The sequence below is a fragment of the Camelus dromedarius genome, chromosome 6 (assembly GCF_036321535.1).
Source record: "Camelus dromedarius isolate mCamDro1 chromosome 6, mCamDro1.pat, whole genome shotgun sequence".
NCBI lineage: Eukaryota > Metazoa > Chordata > Mammalia > Artiodactyla > Camelidae > Camelus > Camelus dromedarius.
In genome coordinates this window covers 17,087,453-17,108,641 of record NC_087441.1, presented here as the reverse complement: position 1 = coordinate 17,108,641, position 21,189 = coordinate 17,087,453, and the positions used below count along the sequence as shown (strand labels likewise).

Below are 21,189 nucleotides of genomic sequence, written 5' to 3'. Positions count from 1 at the left end.
CCTCGCCGGGGCCTCCCCCGCCAGGCCAGCCCCCGGCCCTTTCCCCGCCCCGCGCGGGCTGCGGGCGGCGGCGGGTTCCGGGTCCTGTGACCGGTCAGGCGGTGCGGCGAGCGCGGCGGGGAGGGCGGCTGGCCTCGGGGAAGTTCCGACGGCCGCGGGGGCTCCGCGGGCGCCGCGGGGAGGGCGCGGCCGGGCGGGGGCCCCGGCGCGGAGCCCGAGCTCGCCGAGAGCGGCCGTCCAGCTGAGCGGGGCCGGGGGCGCTCATGGCGGGCGGGGGAGCCGGGGACCCGGACCGGGGGGCGGCCGCGGCCGCGGTGCCCGAGACCCGGGAGCACCTCTTCAAAGTGCTGGTCATCGGCGAACTCGGCGTGGGCAAGACCAGCATTATCAAGCGCTACGTCCACCAGCTCTTCTCCCAGCACTACCGAGCCACCATCGGGGTGGATTTCGCCCTCAAGGTCCTCAACTGGGACAGCAGGACGCTGGTGCGCCTGCAGCTGTGGGACATCGCGGGTAAGCGGGTGCCCAGAGCCGCCGACACGCGGGGACACCGGAGCCGGCGGGCGGGCGGCGGCCTCCGGGAAGGGGGCGCCCGCCAGGTTTTCCAGCCGTCGAGAGCCAGGGGCACTCAGGTCCACGCGGTCCCCATTCTCCTCTCTGTCCTCGGCCTGAACTCAGCAGCCTGTGTATGTTTAGAAGAAAGGGACTAAATCACTTAGAAGGACGGAAAGGGATGTGGTTGAGTGGACTCCAGTGGGGTCAGGACAATGGAACGAGCAGTAGTAGAATTTTAAAGCAGGGTAAGATATATAAGTGCATAAATAAATAAGCCTGGTTAGATGCCTCAGCTAAGTCTGTATTTAAGAGATGGAAAGGGGGCCCTGTACTGCGGGGCTCTCACCTGACCAGAGTGGGGAAAGCCATGAGGGCTTATCCTGAAGTTTTCACTCTGAATCTTGCCAAGGAAGAGTTAGGGGAAGACTCCTGGCTCCTCTCATTCCCGTTAACGTTTCACAGATAAGAGCTGGGGTTCAAAGTGGCTGAATGACTTACCCAAAGTTAGGCACCTAGTTAGTGGCACAACCAAGACCAGAAACCAGGTTCCTTTTCAGATTTTCCATCACCACCTTGAGTCTGAGACGCTTCGTTGTGAGTGAAACCCCACTCACCATATACCATGTTCTCATTCCTTTGCCACCCAGGAGAGAATTTGGGAAAGGTGACATTCCTCCCTCCCTAAACCAACACCTAGCCCCACTTCTGTCCCCCAACTCCTGCCCCATATATTGTTGCCCTGGCATTTGCTTTCAGTTACCATTTTGGAGCATAAAACCCCTATGTGAGGGGGTACATATTCTCCTTGCTCTGATTTATGAAAACGAACTCTGGCTGGTGTGGCGGGTAGGATGTGCACATTTAAAAAGTTGTTAGCTTTTGGAAAGTTTCAATATGGAAGTGGTACCAAGAGTTGCTTTCCTCAATCACTGTTAAGAAGCTCAGTTTATCTTAGAGCATTTTGATGGGAGCATGTTCAGGGATGGAGAGACCATCCTTTGTCCTCCAGATGCATAACTGAAACGGGTAGAAGATATGGTCACCCAGCTGGTAGCAGAGTCGAGGGCCACAGGTCTGTTTGCCCGGTAGTGTTTTTTACATATGAGAAGATACTGAAGAATTACAACTTACATGTGCATTTATTTAAGAACAGGCTTCTCTATGTCTGATACAGGAATAAATTTGTTTGTCAGTCCCTCTGAGAAAGAGGGATAATCAGCCGTGGGCTCAGCTTTTTTTTTTTTTCCTCTTTGGGTTTCAGAAAACCAAAAGTCCGTTTGAAAAGTCATCTTTTGAAGCCAGAGGCTTCTTTCGAAACACTTCCTGCTTTTTTACAAAGCACTTACGAGCAGTGATACTGCTTCTTGACAAAGTCATGGATTGTAAAGGCTGCTTTACCAAGTGAGAGTCATTCTCCAGGAATTTTCAGTGGAGCCTTGGGTTTCCATGAAGATGATTTTAAAATCCTGGCCTAGGAGGATTGTTGACTTTACCTCATTCTTCATGTGAAATAATGTGACAGTTAGCAATTAAATTGTGATTGGGTCCTATTGCAGGTCAATAAAAGACTTTTGTGGCACAGTTGTGTTTTTAAACCTCAAGGAAAAATGCTTATATTTGGAGACTTGGGAAAACAGAAGCATGAGTAAGCGTTTTCTTCTGGATGTCACCTATTTTTTCATCCTGCTTGAACAGACCTATTTTGCCAGGAAGGGGATATAGTCACTCTTTACCAGACTCTGGTACATGTCGGTCTAGCTGGAATATCCTTGCACATTTGCCTAAATCCAAAACTTGAGCTTGTCCAGGAAGAAGGCAGACCTTTCAGATCTCCAAAAGGGATTCCTGGATATTAGATAACCATTCAGCAGGTACACACCAGCAATGAACAAGACTGGAGGTAAACTTATGAGCTAATTGGAAATTATTAAGCTCATCTTATAAATCAAGTTTTCAGAGGTGGAGCTTTAATATATAAGGAAACTAAGAGCAAAAATAACTTGGCTTTAATGTAACGTTCAGGAAGCTCCATCATTAACTACATTTGGTTTGAATGTCTGAGCCACTGGTGACTCCTAGCTCATACCATTTGAATGAAGTAGGAATGATGTAATGAAGGCAAACTGAAGGCCACTCCAAAAAGTTTCCCCCATGGCTAAACATATTTGCCTTATGTAGTAACAAAGTTGAATCATATTTAATTCTCAGAAGAGATAAACAGTCCTTGATTGCAAAATAATAGGTGGCACTGGCCACTTGATATGATTAACTTAAGGTGTGGTGTTGTCACTAGTAAGTTTTTTTTGTTGTTTAAAGATGGGAAAGGTGGTAAAGAAATTATGTCAAATCTCTATACTTGGAAGCTTTGGTGGCTGTGACGGGCAGGAGTTGTCCAAAGGTTTTCTATAAATGTGATCAAGGAGTTTAAGCTAAGCTTTTTAAATTAAGAACCATGGTGACTCTTGGGTGCATGCCTTACAAATCCTTTCTTGTTATGTTAAATGAACGTAGCTTTAAATACAGATGCAATTTAATACAATTTTTGTTTTCGGCAGTCGCTCTCTTTTACTGTGTACCTGCTCTAAGGCTGCTGCTCAACACATCACTGAAATATACTAGAATATTGAAGTCTCTGATAAGATTTTAAAGGGAGTTTAGTAAATGCATACTAAATTAAGATGCATACTGATCTTCCTTTTAACACTTATTATAAATGAAGTAGTATTTGGCTCATTACTTATTATAATCTTATTAGCAACTTTAGACATTTCCAGGTAGGTTGAATGGCTGGTCTGGCCAAATCTTTTTTTTTTTTTTTCTTTTTTTAAGTTTGTCCATTTAGATAGAATAATTTAGGCTTCATATATTCATTGAAGTGATTTGCTTTTGGCCGGGAGGCGAAAGTTTATTTCTAGCTTCTTAGAGCTTTCATCTGGGCCTGAGAATTAATGTGAAATGGGTTAATAGCAGAAATTTATTTAATCTAAGAATTCTGTGACACAGGAGCCCTCATAAGGAAATGAAGATCCAACAAAAGTAGCAACATCGAAATGCTTTTATGCTAGGTTGAATAGAGAGAGGCAATTGTAGAAAAAAAAATCAACCTCTGTGGGAAGGTTAAAGGAAGATAAAGGGTTATTTTAACAAGATCTGTTTATACAGAATTCTCTCAGCTTGACTCCCCATCTCTGGTGATGAGAATGTTCCTTCCTCCTGGTCTAGGGAGGACATCTTTCACAAGGGAGTTCTCTCTTGATTTAAGGAAGGAAAGGGGGAGATTAGAGCAACCTTCATGCATTTACTGTTTTTCAAGTGCCTTTAGTTAAAATAATTCTTATGCCAAAGTGTCATTTTTGGGGGTGGCCTATTCTGCCACCCTTCACTTTTTAGGATCTAAATTTCTTTGTAAAAATCAGAGTAATAATCCTTTGGGCCAAAGAGCAAATCAGGAACAATGTAGTCTGAAATTCATGTAAATATTATTTACCAAAGCTTAAAGTGCATGCTTGGAAGACATCATAAATTATCTAAATCATACTTAGATTCACTTTTTATTTTTTTGATTCCCATCTGGAAATAGAATACTGATCCTGACTTTGTTGTTCTGTCTTGTGTGTTGCTAATTATTACACCCAGTGAGGTCTCTTGTCTTCTTTTGCTAACCTTCCAACTCTTCAGGAGCAAGAATCTGGGATATTATTTCTTATGCTTTCTTGACCTTCAGAGTATCTATCTAAATATGAAGCGGTGCTTTGAAGAATTAGTCTGTTATCCAGAGTCTCTGTCTTAAACACTGAGTACTACAGTAACTTTCTTAGGGCTTATTGGTGGCCAATTACTTAATAACTCATTTAAAGAGATTTTTAAAAAATCTTTATTACATCTGATTCTTGTAGATTCTTGTACAATCTTGCTGTCTTCAGCCTCATTCTGGTTCAATTTCTGTGCTGAATTACAAGCAATGCCTGCTGTTCCACTTGACAACTTTAAGTCTTCCTCGACATGTGAGTTTTGACATACCTTTGGGTGCCACAGTCTAGACGCTGCTTTCACAATTGCCCAGGCAGGAATTTCAGCATAACAACATATTTGTGTTATCGCACACAAAATTTCCCCTGATAATGATATGCCTGTTGCTTTTCCTTTTTTTAAATGTTACCATTCTTAGTTGCCTAAGTTAGCCCGCATAAGCTAACAGGTCCTCAGGTTAGAGGTAGAGACAGCCAAGTGCGGACAAGAAATACTAAACCTTGACTGGGTTCCCAACCATTTGCCTAATTATTCTACTGTCTGAACTGGGCTGTCAACATTGCAAGACACCATAGTCTAAATATTGGGAGGTGTGGTAAGTTGACCAAGAAAACACAGGTAATCTGTGGCACTGCACAGAGACAGGTCTCATGACTCTGAGATAATGACAACGAAGGTTTCTAATTAGAGTGGATTTTTGGTTCACTGGTTTCAAAACAGTAGCATAAACTCTTGTTTAAATTTGCAGACATTCTGGTCACCCCTATTTTGGAGAGACTCACATTTGATACCCATCATAATGCATACCCCCTCTTTATGTTATCAATCCAGAATTTCCAGTACTTATACTTAGTTATGAAGCATAATACTTACAAGGTAGACACTTTTTGATTGGCTTAATCATTTTTTGGTACATTTTGAAAGACTGTTTCTAAACTGTGGACTTTTCTGAAGTATCAAAGCTGTTTTTTTCCTGGTATCTGGTTGCAGAGCACAGCCTGGAAAAGCCAGGTAATAATTACCGCAGTCTGCCTGGTCTACTCCGTGAGCTCACTGATTAAGCCTGTATGCCATGCATTGTGCCAGGGGTGCAGTGTTATTTTCAAATACATTTAAGGAGCAATTTTAATCCATTATGTATATGTTATCCTGACCTTCCAATTTTCTTAAGCTTTTGATATGTAAATTTTAATGATTCTTACTCTCTTCTAAAATGTACTCAAGATTTTGTTTTTATTGAAGTGTGATGAGGTCAACACATCAGGAGACTATTGCCACTGGAAGAAATAGTTTCTTACGCATAGTCCCCAAGAGGAGGGACCATCCCACAGCATGCAGGACCATGTCGGGAAGCAGCAGGCTCGGTCAGGAGGCAGAAGGAGCAAGGAGAAAGCCAAGCAGGGGCGAGATCCATTGTTGTCATTGTGGTTTTTGCAGGAAGGAGTGGGCGAGACACTGTAGGATTAGAGAGTTTGAAAGATGTCATTGGGCTCTGGGCTACAGGGATGGTCCCTAGTTGTCTAGTACCTGGCCATGAGGTGATTAGAACAGGAGGATAGTGGTCCTGGACTGCAGGAGCCTGGAAGAAGAAAGCAGAGGGAGGGTAAGGACTCAGGACTGGTTGATTTGCAAATCAGAGATGTGCTCTCAGCAAATTGTTTGTTCCCTCTAAGTAGCAGCTAACCCTGGCCAGGTGGGCAGTCCCTCCCCTGGTCCACAAGGCCCCAAGATTTCAAAGCATCATAAAATATAGAAAACAAAAAATACGATTAATACATGTTTCTAGCCACTTATTAAAAGAGATTGAGAGATGAGAGAAAGTACTCTTCCAAAGAAGAAAACTTTGAAGGCCTTAAATTTGGAGCCCAAGAATAGCATATTCTCAAAATAGTGAGGATTTCACACTTAATCAACACTTAACTAATAGAGAGTGGACTCAGCCGACAAGTCTTAAGCTGTACTATGGTTTGTGGGGATCGTCTCTTATATGGTGAAAAAGTGCTGACATATGGGGGAGATTTCTGGAGGGTGAGAGAAAAGATCAAGAAGGTGCTTTAGAATTCTATTCAATTATATTTTCAAAAGAGCTTTTTACACTTTTTGCAGTCGAGGAGGTTAGAAACATGTGATTCCTTCACTTTTTTTGAGAGAGACAAACCACAAAAATAAATGTAGAGCAGTGGTTTAGTTTAAGGCTGCCAGTTGGTCTAACTGACAGGTGAGCCTACATTTTCTTCTTTCCCATTCTCTTCACTCCTGTCCACTTCTATACTTTCCTTAAGCATCTTCTGATTTTTTATTGCTTCTTGAAATTAAGCTCTGTATATTGGTTTTTTTAGTGCGATTGTATGGAACCCCGTCCATCTGACTTGCCTGAGGTGCTGAAAATGCGGATTCTTCAGCATTAACTAAGCAGATTTGGCTTCATCTGCCAAACATCCCCAAACATCATGGTTTCCACAAGAGAGACGTTAAGTCTGTCACCTAGTAAGTCTGCGGTTGGACGGTCAGTCCAAGGCTAGTGAGCAGAACCATTCATCCTTCGTGGACTGAAGCTCCATTTCACCCCTCTGCTGATCACTAGCCGAATCTTTTATCTTTGTGGTCCAGTCAAACACACATGCCTTGCTGCAAGGGCAGCTAGGAAATCTAGGGCTTGTTTGTTGGTTTGTTTGTTTTTAAATTGGATGCATTGCTTCCCCAAATCAAATTCTGTGAAAGGATATTGGGGAGGCCACTAGCAGTCTCCCCTACTCACCAAGTCAGAATTCCTAGAGGTAGGGCCTGGAAATTCGGGATTCACCAAGCACCATGGGTGACCTGATTTAAACTCAAGTTGAGAACAGTTGTTCTGTCTTGGCTCTGTTGTGCGCTGTCAGCAGAGCCACCCTCTCCCCGTGCTCCAGAACTTCTCCACCTGCCCGGGCGAGCCTGCTGCTCCCGGGGCTCCCTCATGCTCACCGTCCGTGACCCTTACTTCCTGTATGGTCCACATCACCTGCTCCTTATCGCTGGCTGTCTCAAGAGGTGGTGTGAGGGGACGAGATAAATTACAGGACAGATATGGTACTTGTCTTGCTCTCTTTGAACGCTTTACTTAAGAAAGGGAAAAGCCAGTATCTTAAACCTTCAAAACTGTTACGGCTTTGGACACAAACCAAAAAGATATTTTGATTTAATTCCTTATTTTAGATTGATTAAAGTCAGCTGTTCTTTTTGCAGTCACCACAGAAGATGTAAATAGTTGAAAATAACAGACCTTACACTGTGGCCTAAAAACCACAAAAACCTGGTTGTCTCAAATTAAGAGAAAGAAAAAATCCAGAGCCTGAACTGGCATGTGTCTAGGAGTAGGTCATTTTGAAGACTGCTCAGTGACCATCTCAAAAGCAGTTTGTTCTCCTAATTTAGTTTAGGTATTTTAAATTTTTTTCTGTGTTCAATTTTGTTCCTCTTTTGCTTGACAGACAGGTTTAATCTCAATCTCAGAAGGTGGTGGTATGAGTGAAAAATTTGTACCTGACTTAAATAGCAACTTGGCCTCTTTCTCCATAATGCTTATTTTTCCAAGTGGAAATAGATTTCCAAATGTAAGCATAGAATCCCAGACTTGGGAACTTTTGGTCATTGACCCTCTCATGTAACAACAGTTACCGCCGATTAGAAGTCGTTTTCTGGACGCTGTCATTTGATTTACTTTTATTTTCATGTATACTTGATGATAATCTGGAGAAATGAGAATGATTCTCAGTTCACAGTTGAGTAAACTGAGACTCAGGAAGGTTAAAGGATTTTCCCAAGTTCTGTATGCCTAGAATTTGCAGAGTTAGGGCACGAATTCAGATACTTCTGACTCCAGTTTCTGACTCCAAAGGTTACAGCCACTTGTTTTGTGGGAAATTATGCAAGCCAGTTGGAGGAAAATGGGCAACTAGCAGTACGGTCTGTTTTTAGTTACATGGTTTTATTGCTTAGTATTGTGGTGAATCTTTAGTAATAACCTATTTTTTTTCTTCTAACAACTCCTATAATTTTAGCATGTTAAATATTTAAGTGTAGTGCTGGAGCATGCTTATAATGGCTTTAAAAACTAGTAGTAGGCCGAGTCATTAACCACTAAAAATAACAAAACCTATGTGGCTACCAATTGTAGCCTCTTACATATAAAACCCAAGACCCATTATCAAGCTATATAAAATTTTAGTGGCTAGATAATTATCCTTCTAGAACCAGTGACTGGACTTAAATTAAATTTTGAGTGGGTCTTGATCTATTATCCACCAACCACACAAGCTTATTAGAAATGCTTCATCTCTGAAATGCAGACCGAAACTTAAGGATTTGTTTTGAAAGGACTTTAATATGCACTAGTTTTTCACCCAATCACCTTGAACAAGAGTATGTAGCTCAGTGCTTCTTAAGTGGGCGGGAAAGTGTAAGTGTTTATACTTGGAAAACTAGCATCAATTGTCCTCTTGTTCTGATTTGTTCTTCATTGTGTAATTTTTTTTTAACATTTTTTATTGATTTATAATCATTTTACAATGTTGTGTTTCATTGTGTAATTTATATTTTGAGTTTCAAATAACATTAAGTGACATTTGGATTATCTATCAAACGGGGGCATGAACATAAAATACTGAGACAAACATTAAAAAACAAAACCAGTAATTAAAATCATAAGAGAAAGCATCTCTGGCCTATGTTTCTGGTAACAGTTCAGAAGCCTTTGTTTCTGGTAACAGTTCAGAAGGCAGTGCCTTCCTTGTTAAATTAGAGAGAAAATACTCTCCTTTTGAAAATTCACATGAGATGTAAAGAGATATGGCAAACTGTTTTTGTGGTTTTCTTTTCCTTAATTGAAGTGTGTATTCTTGGAAATGTATTATGTTGTCTCAGCTCCTTTTCAAAGTCATTAGTGTTTGATATGCCAAATATTAGAGAAGCATTTTAATCCTTTTGCCAACATATATACCTTAAGTTTCATCCATTTGGGTATGTACAAAGCTGTGCATCTTTAAATATCTTTGAGCCTAGATGACTAAGCACTGTGCTCTTTTTTTTCCTTTCTCCTTGCCAAGATGTCGAGTTATAATCAAGGTTCTTTCTTCTAGAGAAGGAAGTAAAACATCTTTTTAAAGGATAACACATTTCATAGTCATATGGAATATACGGGCAGTGTGCCCCAGCAATATGGATGAAAAAGGCTGTCCCTAGGTTCAGGTAGCGAATGCACTTGGCAGTGGAGCACTTCCCTTAGCACTAGGGGACATAGAGCAAGGCTCTCACTTTTGTAGCGGGGCTGTGCTATCCTTAAGGAAAGTCACTCCTAGGCTGATCCTACCTTGGATCTATTTGGAAATATAGGGACATGTAGAGCAGTGTACACTCCAGAAAATACTTGGGTAACAGATCGAACAGCCCATTAAATAACAAATCAACCTAAGACGTTTGAGTAATTACATCTCCCTAGGATTTTGTTTTCTTATCTATAAAATAGGAGAGGTTGGACTAGATAATCTGGAGTGTCATCTTCTGTTATCATATTGTCTGTTAAAGTGTTTTGTCAGACAGGCATAAAGTGGTCCCTCCCCTTCCTGTAGGAAATGATTACAGCTCTGGTCTAAGAAGATGGTGTTGCTCAGATTTCTCCCCTCCCTTCTACAGACCCGGGAAGAGGAAGATCTCCCAGGTTCTGCTGAGTTTCCATATTTCTGTACACTTTAACTCCACACACGCACACATATACACACACCATGCAACAAAATGTATGCAGCTGTCTTTATATTTAATAACTGCAGACTTTCTCCTCTACCTAGTCCTCTCCCATCACGGGACACAATCCAGTAGCATTCGGTATGGTAGGAATTTCCTGCTTTTATTTTTGTATTTGTGGAATGTAGAATCCTGGAATAATGATTGGACTAAACTTAAAATGGTTGATTGGCTATCTCTCAGAGTATTTTTTTTATATTCTTTTCTAAAATTAAAAAACAATCTAAGATTCTGTGAAATTCTAATGCAAGTCTAGTTTGGATGTGAAAGTCTTTTGCATTAGTTTAATCCTTTGCCCCTTTTCAAACCTAGGAAGGGCTGACTCCTGATGTGCTGTGAAAGGGTAAGTGGGAGAATGCGCATTTCTCCTGGGGGTGACTCAGCGCTACTGGGAAACTGCATCCAGCGGTTAAACATGTCATTTTTTTCCATCGATGGTGAGTGTGGCTCTGACTAGACTGACTGCCCCCGTGGGCATGCAAAATGAAAGTAACAGAACAAAAATAAAGAAATAAAGAAAATCTGTTAAGATACTATATCTTCATGACAAGTAAGCATTTCAATAGCATTTCTTGATAATGTATCCTTCAAAAAGACTAATAAAGATTAGCTTACACACCTCAATGAACAACATCCCCTTGTTTGATACCATAATATGATCTTTTACACCTCACACATCAGGTATCACTTTGTCTATTTCCTCAACTAGACTGTGAGATCCTTAGGGTCATATTCATTGTTTCATTATTTTCACCAATGTCTAGCACAGTGTCACCACACAAGATGGAGAGGGTGATTTTTTTTGCTGGAGCCACTTGGAGAACCAAGCTGACAGAGGCCCTACCATCCAATACTATCACCTCAAAATTAGGATTCAAGCCTTGCCCTGCAGGACAAGAACACTGGCAGCTGAGTGATTCTGCATGGAAAGGACACTTCTGTTCATATTTCATTGGCCAGGATAAGTCCATGGACACTACTATTTAATGGAGGCAGAACAGTGTGCTCCTCCATGTATGTAGAAGGAAGTGGAGGAGAATGGAATATTCCTGAATATTAGTTTTTTTTTTCTCCCCCACAGGAATCCTTTATTTTAGACAGTAATTAGGGAATATCTAAAACTACCCAAGGAGAAGTCATAGCAAAGATATAGGAAGCAATTCTTAGTCTAAGAGCAAAGTTCACTTTACTTTCCAGTTTAACGACCCAAAGAGCTTAGCAAATCTATGCACTTAAACCTTTAAAACAACATAGTTAAGTCTAGGTTTCACTTTGTTAAGTTTTTAGAGAACAACTTTTAATTTTATATTAAGATGATTATTGTAAATGAATTCGTCTTATCTTTCCCCACTCCCTAATTAAAACTCCTGTGTTGTAGAAACTTTTGTTTCTCACTTGTTTTTATCAGTTCAGGAATATCTCTGAAGCATAAATGGATTACTTCCGAATTTTCAAAAAAGAAGTTATGAACTCAGTAAAAGAGGAAGTGTATCTTACTATTCTTTTGGAAAATAAGCTGTTTCCCTAAATGTGTGGACTTGGCTTTTTGCTGTTGGGTCATCGATGTTTAATCCCCATTGCTTTCTGGATTTGGTATTGCAGAAAATCATTTGTAACTGTTCCTAACCCCCTAGAACAGAGGTCATTACATTTTTTTCTGTAAAATTCCTGATATCAAGTATTTTAGTTTTTGTGAGCCACTTACTCTTAGTTGCAACTCTGCCATTCTAGAATGAAACAGGCATATAGTACATGAACATATGAGAGTGACTGTATGCTAGTAAAACTTTATCTAGCTGGATTTGGCCATGAGCTATATAGTTTGCTAAACTCAGTCCTAAAAACCTCCAGGCAGTCATTTTACATTTTTACTTTCCCAGTGACTGTATGAGGTAGGTACTGTTTTTTATGGCTTTACTGTGGTATAGTTGACATATAATAAACTGTACAATTTTACAAGTTTTGACATATGTATACACTTGTGAAACACCACTATAATCAAGATTGCAAACATTTTTATCACCCCAAAACTACTTCCTTCAGCTCTTTTGTAATCCATCCCCCTGCCTTGCCCAAGGCCATCATTGATCTGGTTTCTCTTACTGTAGCACTATAGCTTCCAATTTTTTAGAATTTGATATCAGTGGACTCATGGTATTACCTATTCCTTTCTTGGTCTGGCTTCTCTGACTCAGCATAATTCTTTTGAGATTCATCCATGCTGTTATTTGTATCCATAGTTTGTTCCTTTCCTTTCTGTTGTGGAGTTGCATTCCATTGTATGGACACACCATAGTTTATTCATTACTACGTGACTATGGGTTGCTTCCATTTGGGGGCTATTAAAAATAAAGCTGCTATGAGCACTGATAAACATGCTTTTATATAGATGTGTTTTCATTTTGTTTGCAAATACCTAGGAGTGGAATGCATTGGTTGTATGGTAGGTATATGTTTACATTTTTAAGTAACGAACTATAGAAATGATCCCTGAAAGTATAGTCTTACATTTTTAAGTAACTCTCCAATTGTTTCTTAAAGTGGTTGTACTATTTTAAATCGTTATTCTCACCTGCAGTGTGTTAGAGCTCCAGTCGCTCTACCTCTTTACCAGCACTTGGTATAGTCAGACTTTTAAATTACAGCCATTCTTGTGGGTGTAAAGGATCAGCTCATTGTGGTTTAAATTTGCATTTCCCCAATAATTAATAATTTTGAGCATCATTTCTGACACTTATTTGTCATCATATAAATTTTTTAGTGGAGTGTTCCAATTTTCTGCTCACTTTATAAAATTTTTTTATCTTTGGAGTTTTGAGAGTTCTTTATATTCTGAGTACAAGTTTTTTTTAATCAGATATAGGACCTGTATTTTTTTTCCTCCCAGTTTGTGCTTTTATTTTTCATTTGCTTACCTGTGTAATTGACACGATTTTGATTTGTCGTATGTGGTGGTGATTAGAAAGCATACACTCTGATGTTGAGACTGTCAGGGAGTTTTGAATCCTAGCCTTGGAACCTAAGGAAACTGATATTCTAAGCCACAAGATGCTCCTTAAAAATTTCTTGTCATATACATTTCTGGTTTTCTTATTCCTTAACCATAAAGTTTACATGAATACAGATTTGAATATAATTTGGTATGATTTGGTAAAAAAAGAAATAGCTGGGGTAATTATATGAACAAAACAAAAACAAATTCAATAGAGCTTAATACCGCTTTATGACTTCTGGATTTCTATACTTTTACTAGTTTGACACCTTACCCTCTTAAGGGATAGTCCAAAGGAATACTTTCTTATAATTATGTAATTTTCTTATAATCTGGACTATCTTAGACTAATTTCTCTTATTGCTGTAGTCATTTCATGTATATAATTAAAAATTGGAAAAAAAGGATATTATTGCTGGTGTGCGCTCTCTGGTTAAAATTAAGTCAGAACCATTTTAATGTATCTATAAATTAGTGATACCGACTTTGAACAGTTGGTCTATCCTCGGTGAGCATGCCTTGTGTGACAATTAGATGTGTGTTTATGGAAAATGGTACAACGCTAACTTTTTATAAACGTCAGCATTGTGATCAAATAAACTAAATAGATGACTGGTAAGATTTACATTACCAATAAAATATGAACATGATAGTGAGGTTTCTCATGTGACCATTTGTTATAAATAAAATTCAGAACTCTGAGCTATTATAATATAGCTTCAGATAAACCCCTATGAGAAATTGTCACAAACCAGATGAACTTTCTTGATCCATTTAAGCTTGACTGCTATATTCTTCTTCCATTATTCCACTCAGCAATATCTAAAATTGTATGATGGCATAGAATTTGGAGGGGAAAATATTAATTTCAGGGGGTAGCTTTGCATATGTTACTACCAATTAAATGTAGATTAAGCTTGTTTTTCATCGTATGTTTCAATAGGAAGGTGTTTTATCATAGAGCATGTTTTTATCACTGGACAAAGAGTTATAAATCTCCGATTTGTAGTGATTGTCAGTCATTTTTCCTTAGCATGGTAATCAGTAATTTGACAGCCTGAAGGTACAAGCTTAAGTCAGGGCAACTGCAAGACAGTCGAGAATGGCTGGCGGATTTCCACACACATGTGGGAGTCAGAGACCTGGCTCTAGCCCTGTCTTCTTAGTCAGTGCCACCCTGATCCTGGCCTGGCAACCTTTGCATGTTTTTTCATCTGTCAGATATGAGATAAGGCTTCTTCCTGTGCCAAAGAACAGTACAATGTCAGATAGTAAGAGAATGCTTTGCAAAGTCCTATGATATATTTAAGTCGACTTTTTAGCCAAAGTATGTAACATGTTAAATTATTTTAAATTACATTGATATTTGAACAACTCTGCAGCTGATCCTTCCTTTAACAATTCAACCAATTAATTGTACCACTTGTTCTAAAACAGTAGGTTTGCAGATCTGCCTTCTTAGAGGAGAGCAGTCTTGCATTTTGAGTTAAAAGCTGGTTTGGCTGAGATGTGAAGAATGAGGAGTGAAGAACATAGCTCCTTTATCTCGTCTCCTGTCCTGATCTTTTTGACTAGCATTCTACCCACCACACTTATCTTCTTCCTGCAAGCCTCATTTTCTCTTATTCTTGTCTCTTCCTTCTGCTCCCAACTTCCCTTTCTCCTTTAGTACCTCTCTTCTCTTAGACCAAGGGGAGTGGAGGGGGGGAAATGATGGCCTCTGCAGCTTTACAAACTGTTATCTTGATGTTTATGGAGAATGTGGTGTAGATGCCCAGAACATGAAACCAGGTGACTGTGTACTCAGTCTACGTGATCAGCCACTTCTGCTTTGTGGGTCTTGGTTCTGTGTCTGTGTCCTCAATCCCACCAGTGTATGTTGCTGTGGGATGGCAGGTATTGTTTGTAGCATTATTCTTAGGGTCAGAAGGGTTATATGTAAATATAGACCCTGTCCGAATTACAAATTTTGAATCTCTTATTATATGTATTTCTAGGACAGGAACGGTTTGGCAACATGACCCGAGTGTATTATAAAGAAGCTGTCGGTGCTTTCGTCGTGTTTGATGTATCGAGAGGTTCCACATTTGAAGCCGTTTTAAAATGGAAAAGTGATCTGGATAGTAAAGTCCATCTTCCAAATGGCAGCCCCATTCCTGCTGTCCTCTTAGCTAACAAATGTGACCAGAAAAAGGACGGTGGCCAGAATCCTCCCCAGATGGACCAGTTCTGCAAAGAACATGGCTTCAGTGGATGGTTTGAAACCTCCGCAAAGGTGAGGTCTGCTCGCGTTTGTATCTGCTCTGCTGTTAACTTGTAAATCTGAACTGTAGCCATGAAGTATTTAGCTGGGTTTGCCTGAGCAGTTTGGGGAAGCCTAGAAGAAAGTGAAGCATAGCATGGATATGTTACAGCTCCTTTCAGTCAGCAGCAGGCATGCTTTCAGGACTGGCTAGTGGGGAGGTGAAGAGAAGGGCAGGTTTTACGTTAAAAATAAAATTGAGTATTATTAGAGCAAAGAACAAATTACACTTTCTGCGAGTTTGAGTCCTTAAATGAAGTACTCTTCATGCAACTGGAGTCTATGGGGGATGAGATGTACTGTCCAGCACAAGTATTTTTTATTTTTATAGAAGGCTTAACAAAACATAGGGACATAGATGTTCCTAGTGAAGATGAAAGTCACGTGCAGGACTAACAAAGACACTGAAAAGGTAAGAGAGGAGGTGTTATTCAGATGATGTTTGAAGAGTTTTAGATGAAGCGTGTGGGAAAGAAATTGAACAAGAGTAAAGTATCAACATTTGTGACATACCTCTCCATGAATAGTAGAGTGAGAGAATTTTTTCTTTTGTCCATTATGAGAAGCTGGATAAAATGTTTTTTGAAGAAAAACAAACACGGTTAAGTTGGCTGTTGAAAATCTTAATAGTCTAGATACACAGGAAAGCAAGAGTGAAAACCCCAAGCCCAAAATATTGTGCAGGAAGGCGATTAGCTATGTCCATTGGAAATCTCACTTTAGAGGTCAAATAACCATCAAGACTTCTGTAAGAGTGATGAAATGTTGCCCCATTTCTGTTATGACAAACTTGACACCATTTGGTATAATCTTAACACAGTTCCAGCTTTTAGTAAGCCTTCTGTGAATTTCTTGTGTGATATATATATATATGTATAAAAACTCACATGGTCCTCCAAATCACCTACATACTTAATACCAAGTTAATTTTAGCTTTACCAGAATCCCTAAAAGTGGAAAATGATTTGCTGCCACTGGTGATCAGAATAATGAAAGCAGAGCTATGAGAGATTACACAAAAAGTACCCTGAAAATGTGATGATGGGGTCATTGAAAAAAAAAAAAAAAAGTCTATTGGAGGCAGAAGTTAAAGGCTAAGCTAAAGGCTATTTGTTTAAACAAATATTTTCTAGTATCTTAAAATTTAGTTTCATAAATAAAAAGTAGTGGCGGAAGAGAGACAAAGCCCAGAGATGCTGCAGGAGCACTGAGCCAAACAGGGAGGGAGGGACTGCAGGGGGGAGGCTTTGTAGAGAGGCACTTGCTCTGTGCTCTCTGCATCCATCAGGGGATTTGCTTTATTTCCAACTTTGTTAGTGGTGTGTGTAAATGTTTATTAGAGCATGAGATTTGGTGGAGAAGATGAATGCATTACAGATAAATTTTCCTCTTTAGGTTTTATTTGAATTAATCATTCAGGTAATAAATCCAGATTTCTCCCCAAAATCTAGACAGAAGATTCATAAACAGTAGCGTCATGTGGCCTGTAGCCCAAGACTGTATAAGCCATTGGCTTCATTATATTTATAGACAGTGTTACATCTAGAGGTGAGAAAGGAAATATTCATGTTTTGTGCTTTCCTACAAATTTATTAGAAACCATCTGCAGAATTTCCTTAGTGGAAAACCAGGAGAGTTTCAAGAGAATAACAGTAATATAAAATTTAGGTTAAAAATTTTAGTCCGTGCTTAAAATGCTATCCAAGTGTCACTGACACCTATGCTTCTGAGCCGGCCAGCAGTTAACTTCAAATCTGGCTTCTGCTAGAATTTCAGTGATCTGAATTCTAATAGGAACATAGCCACAAGGCAAGTTTGAATTCATGAACTTCATCTTTCATCTTTATGGCAAATAATGGATTCCCAACATGAAAATGTGTGACTGATTACAGCACAACACGGGAATTTCTGTTCCTAATCAATTACAACTAAGAGCGGTAGAGAATGTTACAGTTGCTTGGTATAATGGGGTTGGTGGGGACCGAGTGACATTGGGCAGTCAAAGATCAATAATTTAATTAAAGTTAATACTTGTCTTGGGAGTGGAGGTTAAAAAGCTTGTGTTGGTGTTAGAAAGGATACCCTGAATAAATAGCACAGGTCTTGCAAGGTTTCTCACTGTCTGAGAAAGGTGTAACAATTAAGGGAGAAGGCTGGGATGAAGCTCGTGGATTGGAGTGGAATTGGAGAGGTCACATGAACTTAATACCAAGTAAGCATACATGTATACACATATATATATATATAAATTCTCTGTTTTTGTGTGTGAATATACACACCCATGCACATACATGCACACATACACACGTATATATATTAACAGATAAACACAAGTAGATACCCATGTGTGTATGGATACTTACAGATATTTACTAGGTCTGTCTGCTGAAAAGGTTTAGAAGCAATGACACCACAGAGCCAGTGAGCTTACCATGACCTCAGAATTTGGCTTTTCAAAACTGTTATCCAATGAAAAGAACCAGGGTTCCCTGGAGAAGTGACTGATTCCAGGACTAGTGAGACAAAGAAAGTAAAGACACGCCTGAGATATTTTGTGGTGCCAGAAACTAAGAAAACACAAAATGATGGAGACATGCCAGAAAGACACAGGAGCCTACTTATAGGAGCTCCACAATCCAAGACAATTTGAGGACCAAAGTAAATAATTATTGTAATGGATTTAATCCATAAAATAAAACAGTAATCCATGATATGAATAAACATGTGAATAATGAGTGAGAAGAGAAAGCTCTTCTTAACTGTAGCATTCCAACTAATAAATGGAGAAGGAATGATGGAAATAGAAAGTCACCACTAAACACAACAGTAATAATTGTTTTAGGGAAGAAGTAATTGATGCTTAAGTACAAAGTGAAAAATAGTAACTTTTCAGTGGAGAAGCCTGGCAGACACGACTTCAAGCAAGTGTGCACCCTCATAAACTGAAAAGGGCACATCACTTACATCTGATTCCTGCCAACAGTGTGTGACTTGAATTTAATGATACGGACCCATCAGACAAACCCAGACTAAGGGATGTTCTCTGGCCAGTGCTCTCCAAGGTTGTCAGGGTCATGAAAGGCGAGGCGACTGAGGACCTGTTCCAGATTCATGGAGACCAAGGAGACAGGACACAGAATACAGCTGCTCGTTGGATCAGAAACAGGATGTTGAGATAGGTGGTGAAATTCAAACCAGGCTGATAGAGCAATGCCAGCACAACACCATCATCTAATTCCCTGATTTCGGTAGTTACGCTCTCATTATCTAAGATGTTAACATTTGAGAAATACGGGTGAAGAGTCTGTAGGAATTTTTACTATTTTTACAGTGTCTTTGTAAATCTGAAAATATTTTAAATTGAAAAGTTGAATACTTAAAAAAATGAACCCAGTTTTTGCTATGTGTTACTTATTATATATTTAGTGACAGCTTGTAAATCAGTCACACAAATGGCCGTGACAGCTGGTGACTCCTCAGGGCATCCTTAATGGACATCACACCTCCAAAGTTGTTTCAGCTCAGTTTATACATGTCAACTAAAAGTCATAATTTGTACTCAGAGACGGGGAGGCCACATGTTGCATTTATCATATTTTACTGTGGATTGAGCCCTTCAACATTTTTTCCATAGTTGTCCCGAGTACTTGAAGTAGACGTTCAAGGGCAGGACTTTCTTAACCTCTGTGCTTTCACTTATGTGGCCGGCAATCTAGAGCAGGGCGAAGACTCATCTTCAACCGTGGAGGTAGTTCATTGAACCCCAGTGGCAAAAGTTTAAAACACTAAAACAGGAACATCAGAAAGAGTGATCCTTTGTAAAAAGACCAGGGTTCCACAGTCACTGTAGTACTGGAGCAGAAGACGGAGCTTGCGTGCTTAGAACGCGCCCCTCTGACAAACCTTCCCAGTTCCCGTTAATACTCTTAATGCTTTCTTCTAAGAATTAATCCTGAGAACTGATCCTCGTCCTCGTTTCTGCACTACAGGATAACATAAACATAGATGAAGCAGCCCGCTTCCTAGTGGAGAACATTCTCGCGAACCACCAGAGCTTCCCCAGTGAAGAAATCGAAGGCAGTATTAAACTGGATCCGGAGACCCTGAAAAAGGAAAACAAACCCCAGTGTTGCTGACTTGGCGTCTGCTTCTCTCGTGCGGATGCAGCCTGACTTGCTTGGAACGAAGTAATGCCCGAGAAAGGATCGTGGGTGGCCGCTGGCTGCTCTGTGAGTCTTCCCCGGGCTGCCCGTTAACAGGAGGATAGCCTGCGATGAAGGGGCCCGCTGGTGAAGGAGTCCGGCCGGCGAATCTGCACCTTCGCACGTGAACACCTGGGCCCCTGTGGTTGTTGCCATCACATTCAGGATTATGTTTATGTCCTCTTTAACGTCTTTTAAAATGACACTTCCTCAAGATTTGTTAAGGCTTACAAGGTGCGGCTTTCAGTGTGAGCACTGGGGTGGTAATAAAACTTCCCCTGCAGCCTTAGGGTGATCCCGTGAGTCTGTATTTTTGTCTCTGTGTTCCATGCTCACATTCGAGGGAGGCTTTTGGACTTTTAGCCACAGAAGCTGGAAGTTCCTGTTTAGCCATCTTTTATTTTTCTAGTCAAAACTTGGGTACTCATGTAAAATTGTTATCCTTGCATATTGTAATTTAACCAGTCCTAGCTAGTGTGACATGTGGTTATTCCTCTTAAACAATTAAAATGCCCTTCTTGATGACTCAGAAGCACTCGCACCACACTGGTACCCTGATCTAGCTGCTACCAGTTGCAAACATCATAAATGCACATTTCTTCTTCTCTCTCCCCAGTCTGTCCTCTCCTCTCTTCTTCCTGTGTGTTTGTGTTTAGAACTGAGGGCCTGACTCATAACTGCTGTCACAGTTCTAACTGGAGCTAGGTTTTCAAGGCTATAATAATAATGGTTAAGGAGAGAATTTATTTCAAAACATCCAATTAAATTGAGATTCTGTATGTGCATTGTGGAAGAAGCTAAGTCATGTGTGGTTTTATACAAAGTTTTGAACATTTAAAGTATAATACATGAGAAACTTAAAGCAGGCTCACAATATATGTTTTGTCATTTAGCCCAATTAAGGAAAAGAATAAATATTTTGACTGAAACCTTTGTTTTGAATTCATGTAGTTCTAGAAAGGTAACATGGGGTATATACGTTTCTGCCTTAGAAAAGTTTGTGTCTGTTCACTTCTGCCTTTTATTTTTAAGAGACTTTATATCATGTGAAAGGTCCAGTTTATCTCTTTCAAAGGAATTTCAGAGATGTTTGCGACAGACCAAAGCCAATGCAAAATGAGGTCTTGTACATTAAGTATGAACTTGGACAGGAGAGATCTATACATTTATTGAGCAGGGAAAAAAACAGCAAATTTCACTTGCACTGACAGATGTGTTCTGAGAATAAGTATTAATTATCATGGACTATAAAATGTAGCTTGCTCTTCTCATTAAACCTAAGCTTTGGTAGGAATCGCAAGTGTGTTTATATGTTATATATTTAAGTAAATAAACTCCTTAACCTCTTTGGACATGTATCCCCTATAGAATCAGAGTCTCTGAGGCCACGGAATACAGAGCAGACCCTGATTTAAGTAATACTCATTTAATTAATATAACCCTTTTAAGTTTCAGAAAAAAATGCATCAAATCTTGTTTTCTAGGAAACATATGTGTCATATTTTAAAATTTTTCTAGACTGGGTACAAAGTTCAACTTTTTAACCTTTTTTAAACTCCAGAATCCAATATTATAAGTATTTTGAAATATTCATACCAAAACCAAAATGTTAG

At 39.8% G+C, this 21,189-nt stretch overlaps 1 protein-coding gene and 1 pseudogene across 1 annotated transcript; one reads left to right on the top strand and one right to left on the bottom strand.

Moving 5' to 3' along the window:
• Window positions 1–248: 248 nt before the first annotated feature.
• Window positions 249–20,505, top strand: RAB32 (RAB32, member RAS oncogene family). Its single transcript, XM_010983733.3, has 3 exons — window positions 249–513; window positions 15,070–15,347; window positions 19,364–20,505. The coding sequence occupies exons 1-3, from the start codon at window positions 264–266 to the stop codon at window positions 19,508–19,510; spliced, it is 675 nt and encodes a 224-aa protein (XP_010982035.3). The 5' UTR covers window positions 249–263; the 3' UTR covers window positions 19,511–20,505.
• Window positions 12,495–12,586, bottom strand: LOC116154507 (small nucleolar RNA U3; annotated as a pseudogene).
• Window positions 20,506–21,189: the final 684 nt, after the last annotated feature.